The sequence below is a fragment of the Mus musculus genome, chromosome X (genome assembly GCF_000001635.26).
Source record: "Mus musculus strain C57BL/6J chromosome X, GRCm38.p6 C57BL/6J".
Lineage (NCBI taxonomy): Eukaryota > Metazoa > Chordata > Mammalia > Rodentia > Muridae > Mus > Mus musculus.
The window spans coordinates 73,254,272-73,268,877 of NC_000086.7; the positions used below are offsets into that span (position 1 = coordinate 73,254,272).

Genomic DNA, 14,606 nt, shown 5'->3' on the forward strand with positions numbered 1-14,606 from the left:
AAAATGATCCCAGCAGGGAAGCCCTCATTCAGTCTGGAGGAATGCAATTCCACTTGGAGAAAATGGGGGAGGCTGAACACAGCCTGTTTTCAATGCTTCTACACAACGGGACACAATGAGACAAGTGGCCTGGACTACACTGGCCCCATGCAGGAACACAGGTGACAGCACACCTCCACATGGCATGGGGCCATGTCTGTCTGAGAAGGGGTGAAACGTCAGGGATGTCAGAAAGAGAATGCAATTAAATGACTCATGCCAACAAGTCTGAAACTATTTCATGTTTATTAAATCAAACGTTCCCAAGTAAGGATTTCCCAGGGTATCCATACAGGAAATCACAGGACACGAGCTTTAACTGTACACGAGACCTCATATATAATATCCCTGATGATCCCATACTACATGTGCGATAAATTCCACAAACAAAACATTCTAAGTTACTCTTATCCATACAAGTGAGGGATTAATAAATGATGGCGAATTAAGCTGTATTCATGTTCAGAATCACCTCTTAGTGTGACAGATTCATTTAATTGAAAGACCTTGTAAATGTTGTCTGCAAATGGCATTTCCACTGATTCAAGCCACATTACTCACATCTTTCTTACTCGGGAGGTTTGATGAATTCTACTACTTTAACTTTTAAGAGCACACTGCCTTTGGAGGCTGAAGGTCAGTTTCATAGGCTCCATCACTGAACACATTTCAGAGCAGAATGTCAAAGAAAGCCTGTATCTTCTCTAATTATTTATCTGGACACGACAACAATAGCCCACTTGTGTGCCTTCCAATTTGGGGAGATGATGTTCAGGTATGATAATCTACTGTATCAACACCAATGTGTGCTAACCAGTAATTGCGATGCTACCAAGGAAAGCCTGCCATCTCTACCTGAGGGCTGGAGTTCCCTACAGACATATTTGCACTGCTGTCACACAAATCCCAGGGTTTATTTGGATTTAACAGAACGGGGCATCTTCAGGAACAGGAGGAAGACAGGAGAAGATCCAGGCACCAAAGCTGCAATCATCAGCACTAGCAGCTTCACCCAGATGATTATACTGCTCCCCTCATATCGGCTTTTGTGCTCCAAAGTTTTATGAGAATAACACATCCAGGAGAGACTGTGGAGGAGCAGCAGTCTTTTGCTGGTTCTGTTAAGTAATGAAAATATTAAATGGATGTAAAATAAATAGCACTCAAGGTTGGCCTTATCCCCATTTTCTATGGGAAAGGCTAGGTACTTACATGCAGCATCAGAAGTTTGATTTCCAAGGTGGCTATAAGACGTCTCAGCTCTTCAGCGATGGAATTTCCCCGAGAATCCCTCAGTACCTCCAGTTTCTGAAGCAAAAAACATGTGAGGAAATCAGCCCTGGTCATCTTGTCTTTCAAATGGGAACATCAACATTTCAAAGGGAGCAAGTGTGGTAAAAAAAACATGGTTTAATTACTCCAAAAATTACTCCAAAAGCAGCGAGCACGCACCCTGTACAAGAAGAAGATCAAAACATCCACCAAAGTGACACCGACTTTGCCACGTCTCAACCCACTGCTGAATGGTCAAATTGTGAGGGATTAGCTATAGGGGTGGCCCAGGGGAAGGGTGCTTGCCTACCATGTCTGAGAGTCTGGGATAACTCTCCATGCACAGCACAAATGAAAGCCAATGAAGCCAAATGCAAACAGAGCATGAAGCATGAGCCCATTCATTGCCACTCGCCCACTTCTTAGCAAGATGGAATAGCTTGTCCCGTACTATGACCACTGTGCACCAGGAACTTAAAACTCAAGGTTTCCACCTCCACATTCCCTTTGGCACTGAGTGAAACAGCACACACTACAACTACAGTCTTGCTAAATACTGTGGAGGCATTATAAAACTTGGCAGGACCTCTTCCATAATCTTGTTCAGTGACCACAGAAACTGGAACAACACAGAGATCTTAACATTGGAATGGCTGAGCAAGTTTCTAGGCTACTGAGTACTTAAAGAATGATCTTTCATCAGGAACACACACTGGCCCCTAACCCCTGCCCCGTGTGTGCGTGTGTGTGTGTGTGTATGTGTGTGTGTGTGTGTGTGTGTGTGTGTGTGTGTGTGTGTGTGTGCTGGGGTAGGGTTTTTTTGTAGGAGATAGGCATTAAGAAAGCAAGGATGAATTCTGTCAACTTGGTTGTTTTGGGTCATCTGAATTACTCTGGATGAACAAAATTTTAACTGCAACTTGAACAAGCCAATTCACATTGAGTCTGAAACAAAAGTAGAGCGTCCAGTATTTAATTGTCTTGTAGAGAGCTACAAACCTGAAGACGGCATAGGACATTCAACGTGCCTAGCAAGAACTTAGAGAGACTATTATGGAGGACAACTCTCAATTCACAATCTCTCTGTCTTCCACTTACTTTCTTACTGAGGGCTATACCTGGCAGCTGTCTTATGGTTCTAATTGGCCATATGAAGCCATGTTTCAGTCCTACAATGATAGGAAATGAAAATGGATTGAGCAAGGGAAGTAAGTGCAAATATTCTTGTAACTAGTCTGCTTAAAGATGGAACGAGAGGGTCTAGGACGACAGCTGCTGTGTGTAAAAGTAATTCTTGGGGGGTAAGAATGCAGTAGTAGTGGAGGAGCTTGCTCCATAAGCATAAAAGGCCAACGTAAGCCCTTCAGCATAAATACTAAAAGTCAGGCATGGTGACACATCGACCTGTGGCAGCAAAGGAACTGCTGAGCAGCCAGCCAGCCTAGCCATAGTTCCAGGTCCAGGGAGTCATCCTGTTTCAAAAGGGTATCATGGGAGTCCCGCACAGTGGTGCACACCTGTAATCCCAGCACTCAGGAAGCAGAGGCAGGCAGGTAGATCTCTGTGAGTTTGAGTCCAGAATGGTCGACATAGTGAGTTCAGGACAGCCAGAGCTACACAGTGAGACTCTGTGTCAAAATTAAAACCAAACAAACAAAAAGCTAGAGGTAAGAAAAAAAGGATATGATGAAGTGTGTCTGTAAGAGTTGTCTTCCGACATCTACACACCCATGCACAGACAAGTACGCATGTGTGCACATACATACCCAATGAAAAAATGTACTGTGAGTCAAGATGGGATGAGCTGAAGAGCATTAGTGCCCTGTACAATATGAACAGCTCCAGATGAAATGACCAAGGCAGCAAGTCCTGCTTTGAATGATTCTCCTAACCATGAGTGAATGCTAAAATTAAACTGACTTTGTACTTAGGATTACATGGAGCATGAGGAAATGGTGGGAGGTGTTTGCAGGTAACTTTCATAAGCTGTTATCCAAAGCACAGAAAGAATACCAGGATATTCAGTGTCCCCTGTAGAGGTTGTTCAACATACCTCCAAGTATTTTTCACACAGTGATTTAAATTCCTTCATTCTGTTCTTCTGAAGAGTGAGACTTTCATGAATAAACTTCTGTTGCTCCATAAACATATTCTACAAACAAAGGCAGTGTAAGATGTAAGAACAAGTGAGGGGGGGGACAGGAAACTCATAAAAGGCAATTTTTTATTTTATTTATGCAAAAGAGATGGAGTGAAAAACATTTACAATTGTTTTCAATTAAAACAGTGACCACATTTACAGGAGTAACCTAATAGTAGAAAAATAACCTTCATTATGTGAAGCTCACTCATTGAATGGGGAGGGTTCCTATTTAACAGTACTCAAAACATTGCTAGTAGTTCCTGTAGTCTTGAAAACCTACCTACTAGAGGCCTTCAAATCTGCTGGACTCTCTGTAATTTTAGAACCTACCTTGAGTTATCCCCATCATTTGTCACTCCTCCACATAGGGACCCACTCCACTTTGGCCTTTCCAGTAAGAGTAGAGCACACAGTGCCACACTAACAGGGTTATATTCTTTAAGACTGACTTCAGATACTGCCCTGTACCAATATAAGGATACACATCTAAAACAAATCTTTGACAAAATTCTTTCAGATACGTATGGACTTCTTCTCTCCTTCCACTCCCAAGAAACTAAGGCACAGATGTAAATTATTTTTCTGAGTGAGCATAACTAGCAAGAGACTGGACGGTGACTGTGATCCACTTGGTGGGATTCCAGAGTCCACGCTCCTGACCTGAGCTGGGCTGGACAGCATCTCCATACCCCTCAGTAGTTCCCCTTCTGCTTCCCCACCTTTGGAAGTCAGAATCCCCAGGGAGCAGCTCCATCCTCCACCAAGAAGATAGAGCCACCAGAGACAGCACTGAGTCCAGTTACCAGTCCCCCAAAGCCCATTCTCATCTCCAGGCTAAAGGTGACCCTGTCACCATCCCAGGTCCATCCATCACTGCATGGGAACCTTTCCCTCTTCTCCTCTGGGACAGGGACGGTCTGAACTCCAACCACACTGGCAGCTAAGTCTCCACCTGCTTCTCCACAGCCCCATGAACTGCTCTCACTCCGCATCCCTGATCACTGTGTCAGAAGGCTAGGTGGGGCCCTCCTACTCTTTGGCATCTGCACTTGTCGATCCTGAAGGGTCCCCTCTCAGGATACAATCCAGTACCTTCTCCTGCACTCTGCAGACAGAACCTGCTCATCCCCCCACACCTGTACCATGCGGGCTCCTAACCCATCATTACCCTTGTCATCTTCCCACAGAAGGGGGATAAAAAACCAAGTCAGGGAGGATGGCCAGTCTCTCCCCTCCACATCAACCACCCTCCTTGTCTCCCAGAGCTCATGTCCTGTCCCTTCCCTCCAGACCTGCTGCAGGAAGCCTGTGTTGCTACCTCTGATGCTGAGGAAATGGACTCCTTTAAATCTAAGCCTGATACTCACAGAGAGTGTTTCGGCATGTTTCTTGAGTTTGTATGCATCCGAAGTTAACTTCCTATTCAAATTTGTAAACTGAAGAGAATAGTCCTGACAAAGTTTCTGCCTGTAAAAGACAACGTGAACACTGTGATATTCCTTCTCGACATGAAGAAAGCCCATTCAAACACAGCACGACTGACTTTCCTTCACTAAATGCAAGACTGGGAAAGGAGATCTAAAATATTCTGACAGGGAAATGGAAAATGAGGTGGATTAGTTCCTACCACCCTAATAGCATGTGTTCCTCCTTGGCCGAGACAGGAGTCACTTCACAGCTCTTAGTGCTAGAAAACTCAGGATTGTCTTAGTAGCATTCCACAAGTATTAGTCTCTCTGACGAGCACAACCCCTGCTTAATTTTCCCATTATAAAGATAGGTCCAATGAGGATGCACACCCTCGACCATCAGAGAATTCTGTGGACGCCTACCCACTCTTCATCACTGTACCCGTGAGGATTTCAGCATACCTGCATGGTGAACCGGGCTCCTCCGGAAACCTGTACAACATTGGAGGCTAGAGATTTTCATTTCATTTCACACTGAAGAGATGAAGGACTCCAGGATGGATGATTTGAGGATTTCAAGCTCAATGTACCCAGAACTTTCACACAACGCTCACACCTTACTTACTGTTACACTGATTCAACTGCCCTGTGTCAAAACATCTTAGTTCATCCTTAGGAAACGCAGTTGACTGACTTCAGTACAACGGGAGGGTATAAAACAAAACAAAGTCTGTCCTACAGAAAAATCAAGGCAAGTTCACTTGCCAACAAAGCTTCTAGCCAGTGGGGCCACTGGCTATTCCCCCTTCATTGTGCTCACAAACCAACTGTCAACAGCTCTGGGATCAAAGTGACAAGAAGCAACAACCCTACCTCTCTTCACAGTGGGTTTTCAGAACATCCTTAATTTTGACCTCCATGGCACTGAAAGATGAGGTCATGATCCTTGAGAATTTTTCTCTGTTTTCCTGAAGAACTTTGTTACGTGGCTCTGTAAGGGGACATAATCTTGTAGGCATTACTGTGAAAGTCCCTCAAGGTTACTGGAAAGACACTTGCTATCAATAGGTGGAGATGATCTGACGATGCAATGGTTATTTGCCTCCTTTCTTTCCGTTAAGAATTTCAGTGGCTCTGACCTGACCATGAAATTGGACAGTTGGACTTCAGTGTCTAGATATTACATACAAAACATAACAGAGGGGCCTTAACAAGACTTACAAAAAGGTTATCAAGTCACTGTGTAATTTCTTTATTAGATGTCATTTATAAAGTATGAATGTAATCAATGTACTAAGAGTGTTCCAGTCCTAGAACATGCTAGGAGGAACTGTTGGGCTGCTTGATGCAAAGTACAAATGTCCATTTACAACTATCTCCAACGGCTCAGAGATCACTGGACAGTGAGATGAAAAATACAGTAACCATTGTAGCGCTTGAGGCTATTTGACAAATTTGATAAGGTAGACATCATGAAATTTTTTTTTTTTGGGGTTTTTGGGCCAGGGTTTCTCTGTGTAGCCCTGGCTGTCCTGGAACTCACTCTGTAGACCAGGCTGGCCTTGAACTCAGAAATCCACCTGTCTCTCCCTCCTGAATGCTATGATTAAAGGCTTGGGCCACCATGCCCGGCTACATCCTGAATAATTGAAAGGGAAAACTTGACTCATGGAAAACTCTGTGGTATTGGGGATGGAACCCAGAGCCCTGAACAATATGAGGCAATGGCCTCCACATGACTACAGCCCTATCCTGAGGTTCAGGATAGTTTCTAGATGTAACTCAACATCAGAAAAGCCTGCAGACCTCCCAGCTGTTTCTCGGGTTGATAAGTTTGTTTAACAGTTCATGTGACTAACCTCTGACAGCAATTTAATGCAGGACTCAACTGATCATACTAGAGCCACAGGCTAACAGCACTGACTTCAGCTTTCCACTTCCTGTGCTATCTCTTTGCATTGTAAATTGTGGGCAGCTATTTAACCAGGATTGGCCCTCTTCAAGCATTGCCGCCCCCAACCAAATATAGAAGAACAGGACTAGAATACAAATGAGAGAAGTAAAATGTGGTATCAAAAACAGATGCATCACTTGTGTGAATCAAAAACTGGGAGACGGATACTTTCATCCAATTTGTAAATATCTCACAGAGAGTAGGCATGGATCGTCCCACTGCAGGTGCCAGGATCTTCACATGGACAATTAAGGTGAAGTAGAGACTTGGTGAGTAATAAACACTATTTCCACACTGTGTGTTTGAGAACTAGGCAGTAAGCCCACTTCTCTTCTCTGCCAAGTGACAACTCCCTTGCCTTGCACTTCTTTGGCTCAAACAATTTTCTCAAATTTGAATTGTCTCCTAGAACATACCTTCGAATTCTTGGACCAAGTCCTGTTTTTCCTTCCTGCAAAGAAATCACATAAACTCTTTAATTCAATGTATACAAAAGGCCAACTTTGTTGCATGAGCAGGGAAGTAGAGTGTGCCCCACATAGCCTCAATACAGTTCACAGTTCAAGAGCAGACACTGATTCTTCTCGATTTCTCTGTATGCAACAGAAATGCATGTGTATAAGTGTGCAGCCATCAGAGGTAGTAATGTATATGTCTGTATGTGTGGAGGGGGTCCTCCTCTACCAATTTCCACCTTATTCCTGTCAGACAAGTTCTGTGACAGAACTTGTAGTTTGCTGGTAGCATGAGATTTTCATTTTGTAACACACTGAACATCTGATGGACTGCAGGACAAATGTGTTGTGGCCTTTATACTCAATGCATCCAGGACATTCCTGTGATTCACACACCTTACCCACCACTGCATTTGTTTGTTTGTTTGTTTGTTTGTATCTCAGTTTATTTTTAGTAGGTTGGCATGCAGAAAGAAGTTCTCTGCCACACCTCAGCCCTCAGTTCTGGGCTTCAAAGGTGTTAAGTGGCCACGTGTGGCCTTTTCTGTTGGGTCTGAATATGACCTCAGATTCTCGTGTTTATACATAGAGCACCCTTTCACTGAGCCATCTTTCCAGCCTGAGTTTTCTAAACATAGTTTATGACTGGGCACAAAGAAAGAAAGAAAGAAAGAGAGAGAGAGAGAGAGAGAGAGAGAGAGAGAGAGAGAGAAAGAAAGAGAGAGAGAGAGAGAGAAAGAGAGAGAGAGAAGGAAGAAAAGAGAGAAAGAAGTAGAGAGAAAGAGAGAAAGAAAGAACGAAAGAAAGAAAGAAAGAAAGAAAGAAAGAAAGAAAGAAAGAAAGAAAGAAAGAAAGAAAGAACCAAACAAACGTGATCACCTGGCCTGTTGCCTCTCTGTTCCTGAGGAAATAATGTCCTCCCTACCAGCATCAAGGACTTCTCTGTTAGCTGTATTTAAAGAAAAAGAGGAAAAAAAATGTTTTGAGACAAAGTGAGCTGCTCCCATCATCTCCCACTGAAAACTGAGTCACGGTGGGGTTTCTAGAGCCAATAGCCACCTACAGTAACTTACACTTTTAAAAGAAGTCATGCACATGCACTCCCATTCTTATCCATGCATGAGACAGAGAGTCACTAAAAGCATGCACAGACAGAGAGGGAGGGAGCGAGAGGGAGAGGGAGACAGAGAGGGAAAGGGAGAGGGAGAGGGAGAGGAAGAGGGAGACAGAGAGGGAGAGGGAGAGGGAGGGAGGGAGGGGGAGGGAGGGAGGGGGAGAGGGAGAGAGAGAGAGAGGGAGAGGGAGAGAGAAAGAGAGAGAGATTGAGAATACCACACAGAATTACAGACACAAGCACAGACACACACAAAATTCATTAGGCTTGAGTGATTCTTGGACCAGATGTTGGAGGCATCTGCACTGCCCTTCCACATGTGACCCATGTGTTCCCAGAGAGGCACACTGCATATTGCCTGTAAAGAACTGTTTTATGAGCCTTGCAGGATTCTTGTGTGGTAGGAATTTCAGGTGGGGAAAGCAAAAGCCACAAACAAGCTTGAGTAGCAGTTAATTGCATCTGAACCTCCCCACCCCCACTAGACCAAGAAGAAAATGTCCACGCACCACCACATCCACTCAGTGTGTCACATGCCAAGGGATTTTAGGATGTCTGCTGGGGGTGGACACAGCCCTCTGAAAGCCCCTCTGGTTTGTTTGTTTGTGGGTTTTTTCATGATGTTGTTTTGGTTTTGTTGTTGTCTTCTGTTTTTTACCTGCTGCGACTGCACCTGGGTTCTGGCTGTCATCTGAGGAGAGATTTGGATCCATCCTTGAGTGCCTGCCAGCAGTGTCAGTGGCCTTCCTTTTTCTGCTTGACATAGCTAGAATCTTCTTGTGTTAGATAGGAGTCCTGGAAGTAGAGATACCGGGAAGAATTGGAAGAAGGAAATAGGAACAGGGAACAGGACACCATGGGTGTGGCTGGGTTTCCTGGCACTTGTGCTGGAGCAAAATGAGGACAAGAGCATGCCACCAATGTCCTGACCTGCCCCATTTCTGTATCGGGACTTGGAGCTCCCAGACACACTACCTCTCAAGATCAGTACCCTCTGCTGCTCTCCTACCCCTATACCCTCACCCTGATAATACAAGGACCTAATGATGTCTGTTTGGGAATTCCAACTCACTAAGGTCCTACTCATCAGTCAGGGAGGCCATGTCTCACAGCCCACTTGCTGTCCCATTTAGCCCTCCCAATCCATGCAGCCCCATGACTGCTCTCTTGCCTTGCCCTCTGTGGCCTTGCCAGGCCTCCTTTGGAAAGTGAAGGTCCTAGGATGGTCCCACCGGTTTGGTTTGGACCTGCCTCTTTGTGATCCCACTGCCCTACCACACGAGCTAAGGCTCCTTTCTGAACCCTGTATCAACTGGAGAGCCCCTAAACAGAGTTCCCCAATAGCCAATCATCCACCCAGGGTACTCTTCTACCCCTGGAGCCTCCTCCTTTTCAGAGGGTGGTTGGTCATACCTATGTAGGAACCACCTCCCAGTGCACATCTCTCTGACTGGCTGGGAAGGTGTGTATACCCAGGGTTAAGTGATTTCAGCTAGTATAGTACTTGTGGGATTTGGATGGAGATGCTGCCCTTTGGTGAAGGGGACCAGTCCTGGCCCATCCCCTTCAACATTCAACACAGATTTTAGGAATACCTCCTATGGCCCACCAATATTCTAGATCTTGACCAAATCTTGACACTGAGAAAAACATACAAAAACACAGGCATTTGTGTTGAGGGAGGCAAGGCCCATGGCTGCAAAGAATCAGGACCCCGATGTGTCCACTGAGGACCCCCGGAGGACAGGGGAGAGTCACTACTTCCTTTTCTCCACGTCACTGTCCCAGCCAACTCTCTTCAAACCTGCAACCCTCCTGGAACCCTTTTCATCCACTGGTCTCACTGGTCTATTTTACTACCAGGTGCAAAGTCTTCCAAACATCTCATCACAGCTAAACCTGGTCCCTTCTGCCTCAAGACCCCACTTTGCTCCCCAAAAGGCCAGATACACCAGACTGACTGAGCTTTCTCACCATCAGAGGCTCAAGACTGACTCTGCTAATTCCCTGTCACTCACCCAGGTGACCACACTTCAATACATTCCTCTGAGAGGCTATTTCCCCCGCCCCTCAGATAGAGGCCCCACATTCTGGAGTAGGTCTCTGATTATCAGAAACACAACTGTGCAGGCATGCCTGAGGCTGCCTACAAGTACTCCCAAAGGTGTGAGGCCTGCCAATCAGGTACCCATTCCCAGCTTGGTCCCTGTCGTTGCCCATGTGTTTGTGCAAAGTGCCCAGGGTTTCCCCCTTCCGCTTCAGACTATCCTGCTCAGATACTGCTTATGGAAGTGTCACAGGAGGATCCAGGTGTGCAGTCAGGAACCAACCAACCAACCAAAAAAACAACCAAAACAAACAAACAAAACAAATGAACAACAAAAAAAAAACAAAAACAAAAACAAAAAAACAAAAAAAAAAAACCACCACCACCACAAAAACTAACAAAACCAAAGAACAAGGAAAAACAACCCCAAACTGGGAGTTTTTCTCATTCTCGGTTTCTCATTTTGGGCTCTGGCGCCTCTTACAGTAAAAGAAAGCTCCGGAAGTCACCTCACAGGCTTCCCGGGACCCTCATGTTCTGTGACCCCACTGTCCCACTACAACGACGACGAGGACAACAAGGGTGCCTCCTAACCACCCCCGGAGTCCCACCGTGGGACGTCCCCCCCGCAAAACTCTTCACCCACCTAGTCCCCTCGTCTCCACAAGGCAGCCTCCTTCCACTCCCACTTGGTCGGGCCTCGGCTGATATAATGTTCTCCGATTGGCTGGTGTACCAGCTTGCACATGCGCACTGGGTACCAGCACTCTGCGCATAAATCAAGGGGCCCAGCATGCCTCATCCACTCACATTTGCTTTCCTGGTGATGGATGGCCCGTGGCTTCATTTCATTGGGCCACAGCTACAGTCCATCTCCATTTTGCCCATCTCCTTATGTAAGTATCTCTGATTGGCTGCAACAGAAAGAGGCCTAAATGTGCATCAGCGAGAGGTCCATTGGGTCCTGTGAAGCAAAAGAATTTTCATGTGCAAAGATGAGATGCTCCTGTAAGCTTGCGCAAACAGAGCTCAGCCAATGCTCCAGGGATAGGAAAACCTACCAGTCCCAAGTGTACACTAGGGTGCATGCCTGAAGGGTCCTGTGTCCTTTTCTCTCCGATTGGTGCTCCCATTGCAGGATGCCCTGGGCTGTATCTCAGAGGCCTTGGGTGTAGAGTCTGGCCCTAAACAGTACAAAACGGGCAGATGTTGGATACTATGAGCCCATACCTTGACCGCAGTGTCCAGCTCAGACATCCCAGGCTCTCTATCTCTGCAACTTCTGCACTGACTCTCCAGGGGTTACTAGTCGAGTCAGAGGCTAAAGCCAGACTCAGGCACATTACATCACAGGCCCTCTTAGGCAAGTCTCCTTGTGATCCACACCATCCTCTCCCAAAGACTGTGGTCCCAGCATTACTCTTCTTAACTCAGCTTAGCTGAGGATGCCCTTTCACCCAGTACTTCACCTCGGCAAACCAAACCCACCACACCACTGAGCCACTGACTGCATCCTTCCCTTGAGAGAGCAGTCACAGCTACTTAGTCCCAGCCTTTCCAAAGAGGTGCATCCTTTCCGAGGATGTGGCTGACCCCTACAAGTTGGGGCGATGAGAACAAGACAGTATTGGGAGACTTCTGGTTTTCTACAGCCAGGACATTCTAACATCTACACAACAGGGGATACAGTATTCAAATGTCCGAGTCAATGGGACACATCTCACACAAACCAGCACACAGGTGAAGCTGTAGAGGAAATTCCACAAAGGTCCCTAAACCTCTGCCTCAACCCTGACGGCCCACCCCCACATTGGCAGAAAACTGCTATTTCTCCTTCAAACATAAAAACCGGTTAACACAGTAACCAGTAAATACCACCTATGCTGACTGACTGAGCTTAAAACCTGCACTCATGCTGCCCTCTAGTCCATTGCAGGATACTGTGAAAGCCTTGAGGATGCAGGAATGCTCTTCAAAGGACCTGCATTCTCTTTACTTTTCTATCATAGGAAATACCTTAACACCGGGGGCGGGGGGGGGGGGACAAAAAGAAAAAACAAAAACCTCATATTGGAAAAATATAGGCCCTCTATAAACCCACTATAATAAAACTCACCAGAAGCCAAGTGGGCCTTCAGCCCCGTCTGATTCCTCACCCCAGTCCCCAGTGGCACAACAGCATTCTGCCAGAACACTGCCAAAAGGCATGGACAGGGAGGAGAAAGGTCCTCTCAAGAAAGCTCAAGTGCACACACATTCCTGGGCCCAACAGGGATGTGCCCTGAGTCTCCCAAAAAAAAAGTGACTTGGCCTGGGGCAGGGGCACCAAATTTGACAGCTGAAGTGAGTGGCTGGAAACCACAGAGCGGGCCAATCCCCCAGGCCAGGCATGGGTGGCAGTAGGTCATCAAGTTAAAGCTCCAGGGCAGAGCTGGCCAGAGTGTGCCTACTTGCTGCTTAGCAGCTTTTCAGCTAAGGGCCACACAACTGCAAAACCTGAATTACAAGAATAATGGGCAGAGTTTTGCTGATGAAGATGCAGCTCGAGATGACATAGCTTAGAACAATGCAGCTGGCCAAAAACTTAGAGTTTTCTTGTTCCTTTGTATGGATGTGTTTAAATGGTTTTTTGGTTTGTCCCTAATAGCAGAAACAAGCAACTGTCAATGGTCTCCTTATGACACATATTGACTAACTGGTTGCCGCCCACAATCAGATTAACCATTGGAAAGCCAAGTAATTTATGTCAAACCTCACTAGGGGATTCACACTCAAAAACACCAAGAAAGTTATCACCTGAGCCTAAAAGAGAATTGTCTTTGCAGGAATAGACATTACAGAGGACACAGATGGGTCACATGGATCCAGAAATCAATTGTATTTTGATTTTCTTCCCTGCACTCTGTCTTTACTCTTACAAGGGTACTTAATGTTACAATATCACATTTAGGAGATTTTAAACATCTTTAAATTTAAAAAAGTTTATATCATTAGAAGGGTTAAAAATCAATGGCTTAAAATATATATATATATTATATATAATTCCTTTTTATAATATTCCACAAATATTTATTTGCTAATGAAATTATTCCAAAATTTTATCAAGAATCAAAACAATAAAATTAATTTTGTTTCTTCTTATGTTTTTTAATTATTAACATAATATATGTGTATGTTAATACATAAAAACATGTACAGATAAAGTACTATGAGAGTAATATATTATGTATTAATAAGAGTTAACAGGTTCTTTATTCAGAGAATAAACCTTGTTATCCTACTCTTAAATTTTCCATACATTCTATTTGTAATTATACTTATAAGATTATGTTGAGTGCTGATGTAGCAGAATAAAACAGATTTATATATTTAAATATATTAAAAAAATTCTTTTTTTTTTCCATTTTTTATTAGGTATTTAGCTCATTTACATTTCCAATGCTATACCAAAAGTCCCCCTTACCCACCCACCCCCACTCCCCTACCCACCCACTCCCCCCCTTTGGCCCTGGCGTTCCCCTGTACCGGGGCACACAAAGTCTGCGTGTCCAATGGGCCTCTCTTTCCAGTGATGGCCGACTAGGCCATCTTTTGATACATATGCAGCTAGAGTCAAGAGCTCAGGGGTACTGGTTAGTTCATAATGTTTTTCCACCTATAGGGTTGAAGATCCCTTTAGCTCCTTGGATACTTTCTCTAGCTCCTCCATTGGGAGCCCTGTGATCCATCCATTAGCTGACTGTGAGCATCCACTTCTGTGTTTGCTAGGCCCCGGGATAGTCTCACAAGAGACAGCTACATCTGGGTCCTTTCGATAAAATCTTGCTAGTATATGCAATGGTGTCAGCGTTTGGATGCTGATTATGGGGTGGATCCCTGGATATGGCAGTCTCTACATGGTCCATCCTTTCATCTCAGCTCCAAACTTTGTTTCTGTAACTCCTTCCATGGGTGTTTTGTTCCCACTTCTAAGGAGGGGCATAGTGTCCACACTTCAGTCTTCATTTTTCTTGAGTTTCATGTGTTTAGGAAATTGTATCTTATATCGTGGGTATCCTAGGTTTTGGGCTAGTATCCACTTATCAGTGAGTACATATTGTGTGAGTTCCTTTGTGATTGTGTTACCTCACTCAGGATGATGCTCTCCAGGTCCATCCATTTGGCTAGGAATTT

The 14,606-nt window shown here is 45.0% G+C and overlaps 1 protein-coding gene across 4 annotated transcripts; it reads right to left on the minus strand.

Moving 5' to 3' along the window:
• Nucleotides 1-266: 266 nt before the first annotated feature.
• On the minus strand, nucleotides 267-11,305 carry Xlr3c (X-linked lymphocyte-regulated 3C). Of its 4 annotated transcripts, none has more exons than XM_006527945.3 (9): nucleotides 11,244-11,305; nucleotides 9,045-9,181; nucleotides 8,152-8,221; nucleotides 7,234-7,268; nucleotides 5,737-5,854; nucleotides 4,822-4,921; nucleotides 3,365-3,463; nucleotides 1,252-1,347; nucleotides 267-1,157 (listed from the first exon to the last, which is right to left on the minus strand). In XM_006527945.3, exons 2-9 carry the CDS (start codon nucleotides 9,148-9,150, stop codon nucleotides 1,101-1,103), a joined length of 681 nt encoding a protein of 226 aa, XP_006528008.1. In that variant the 5' UTR covers nucleotides 9,151-9,181; nucleotides 11,244-11,305; the 3' UTR covers nucleotides 267-1,100. The 4 variants fall into 4 exon arrangements, with proteins under 4 accessions (XP_006528008.1, XP_006528010.1, XP_006528009.1 ...); XM_006527947.2 differs by lacking the exon at nucleotides 11,244-11,305 and adding an exon at nucleotides 11,080-11,148 and having other exon boundaries at nucleotides 9,060-9,181; XM_006527946.3 differs by lacking the exon at nucleotides 11,244-11,305 and adding an exon at nucleotides 10,918-11,000.
• Between the last annotated feature and the right edge of the window lie 3,301 nt (nucleotides 11,306-14,606).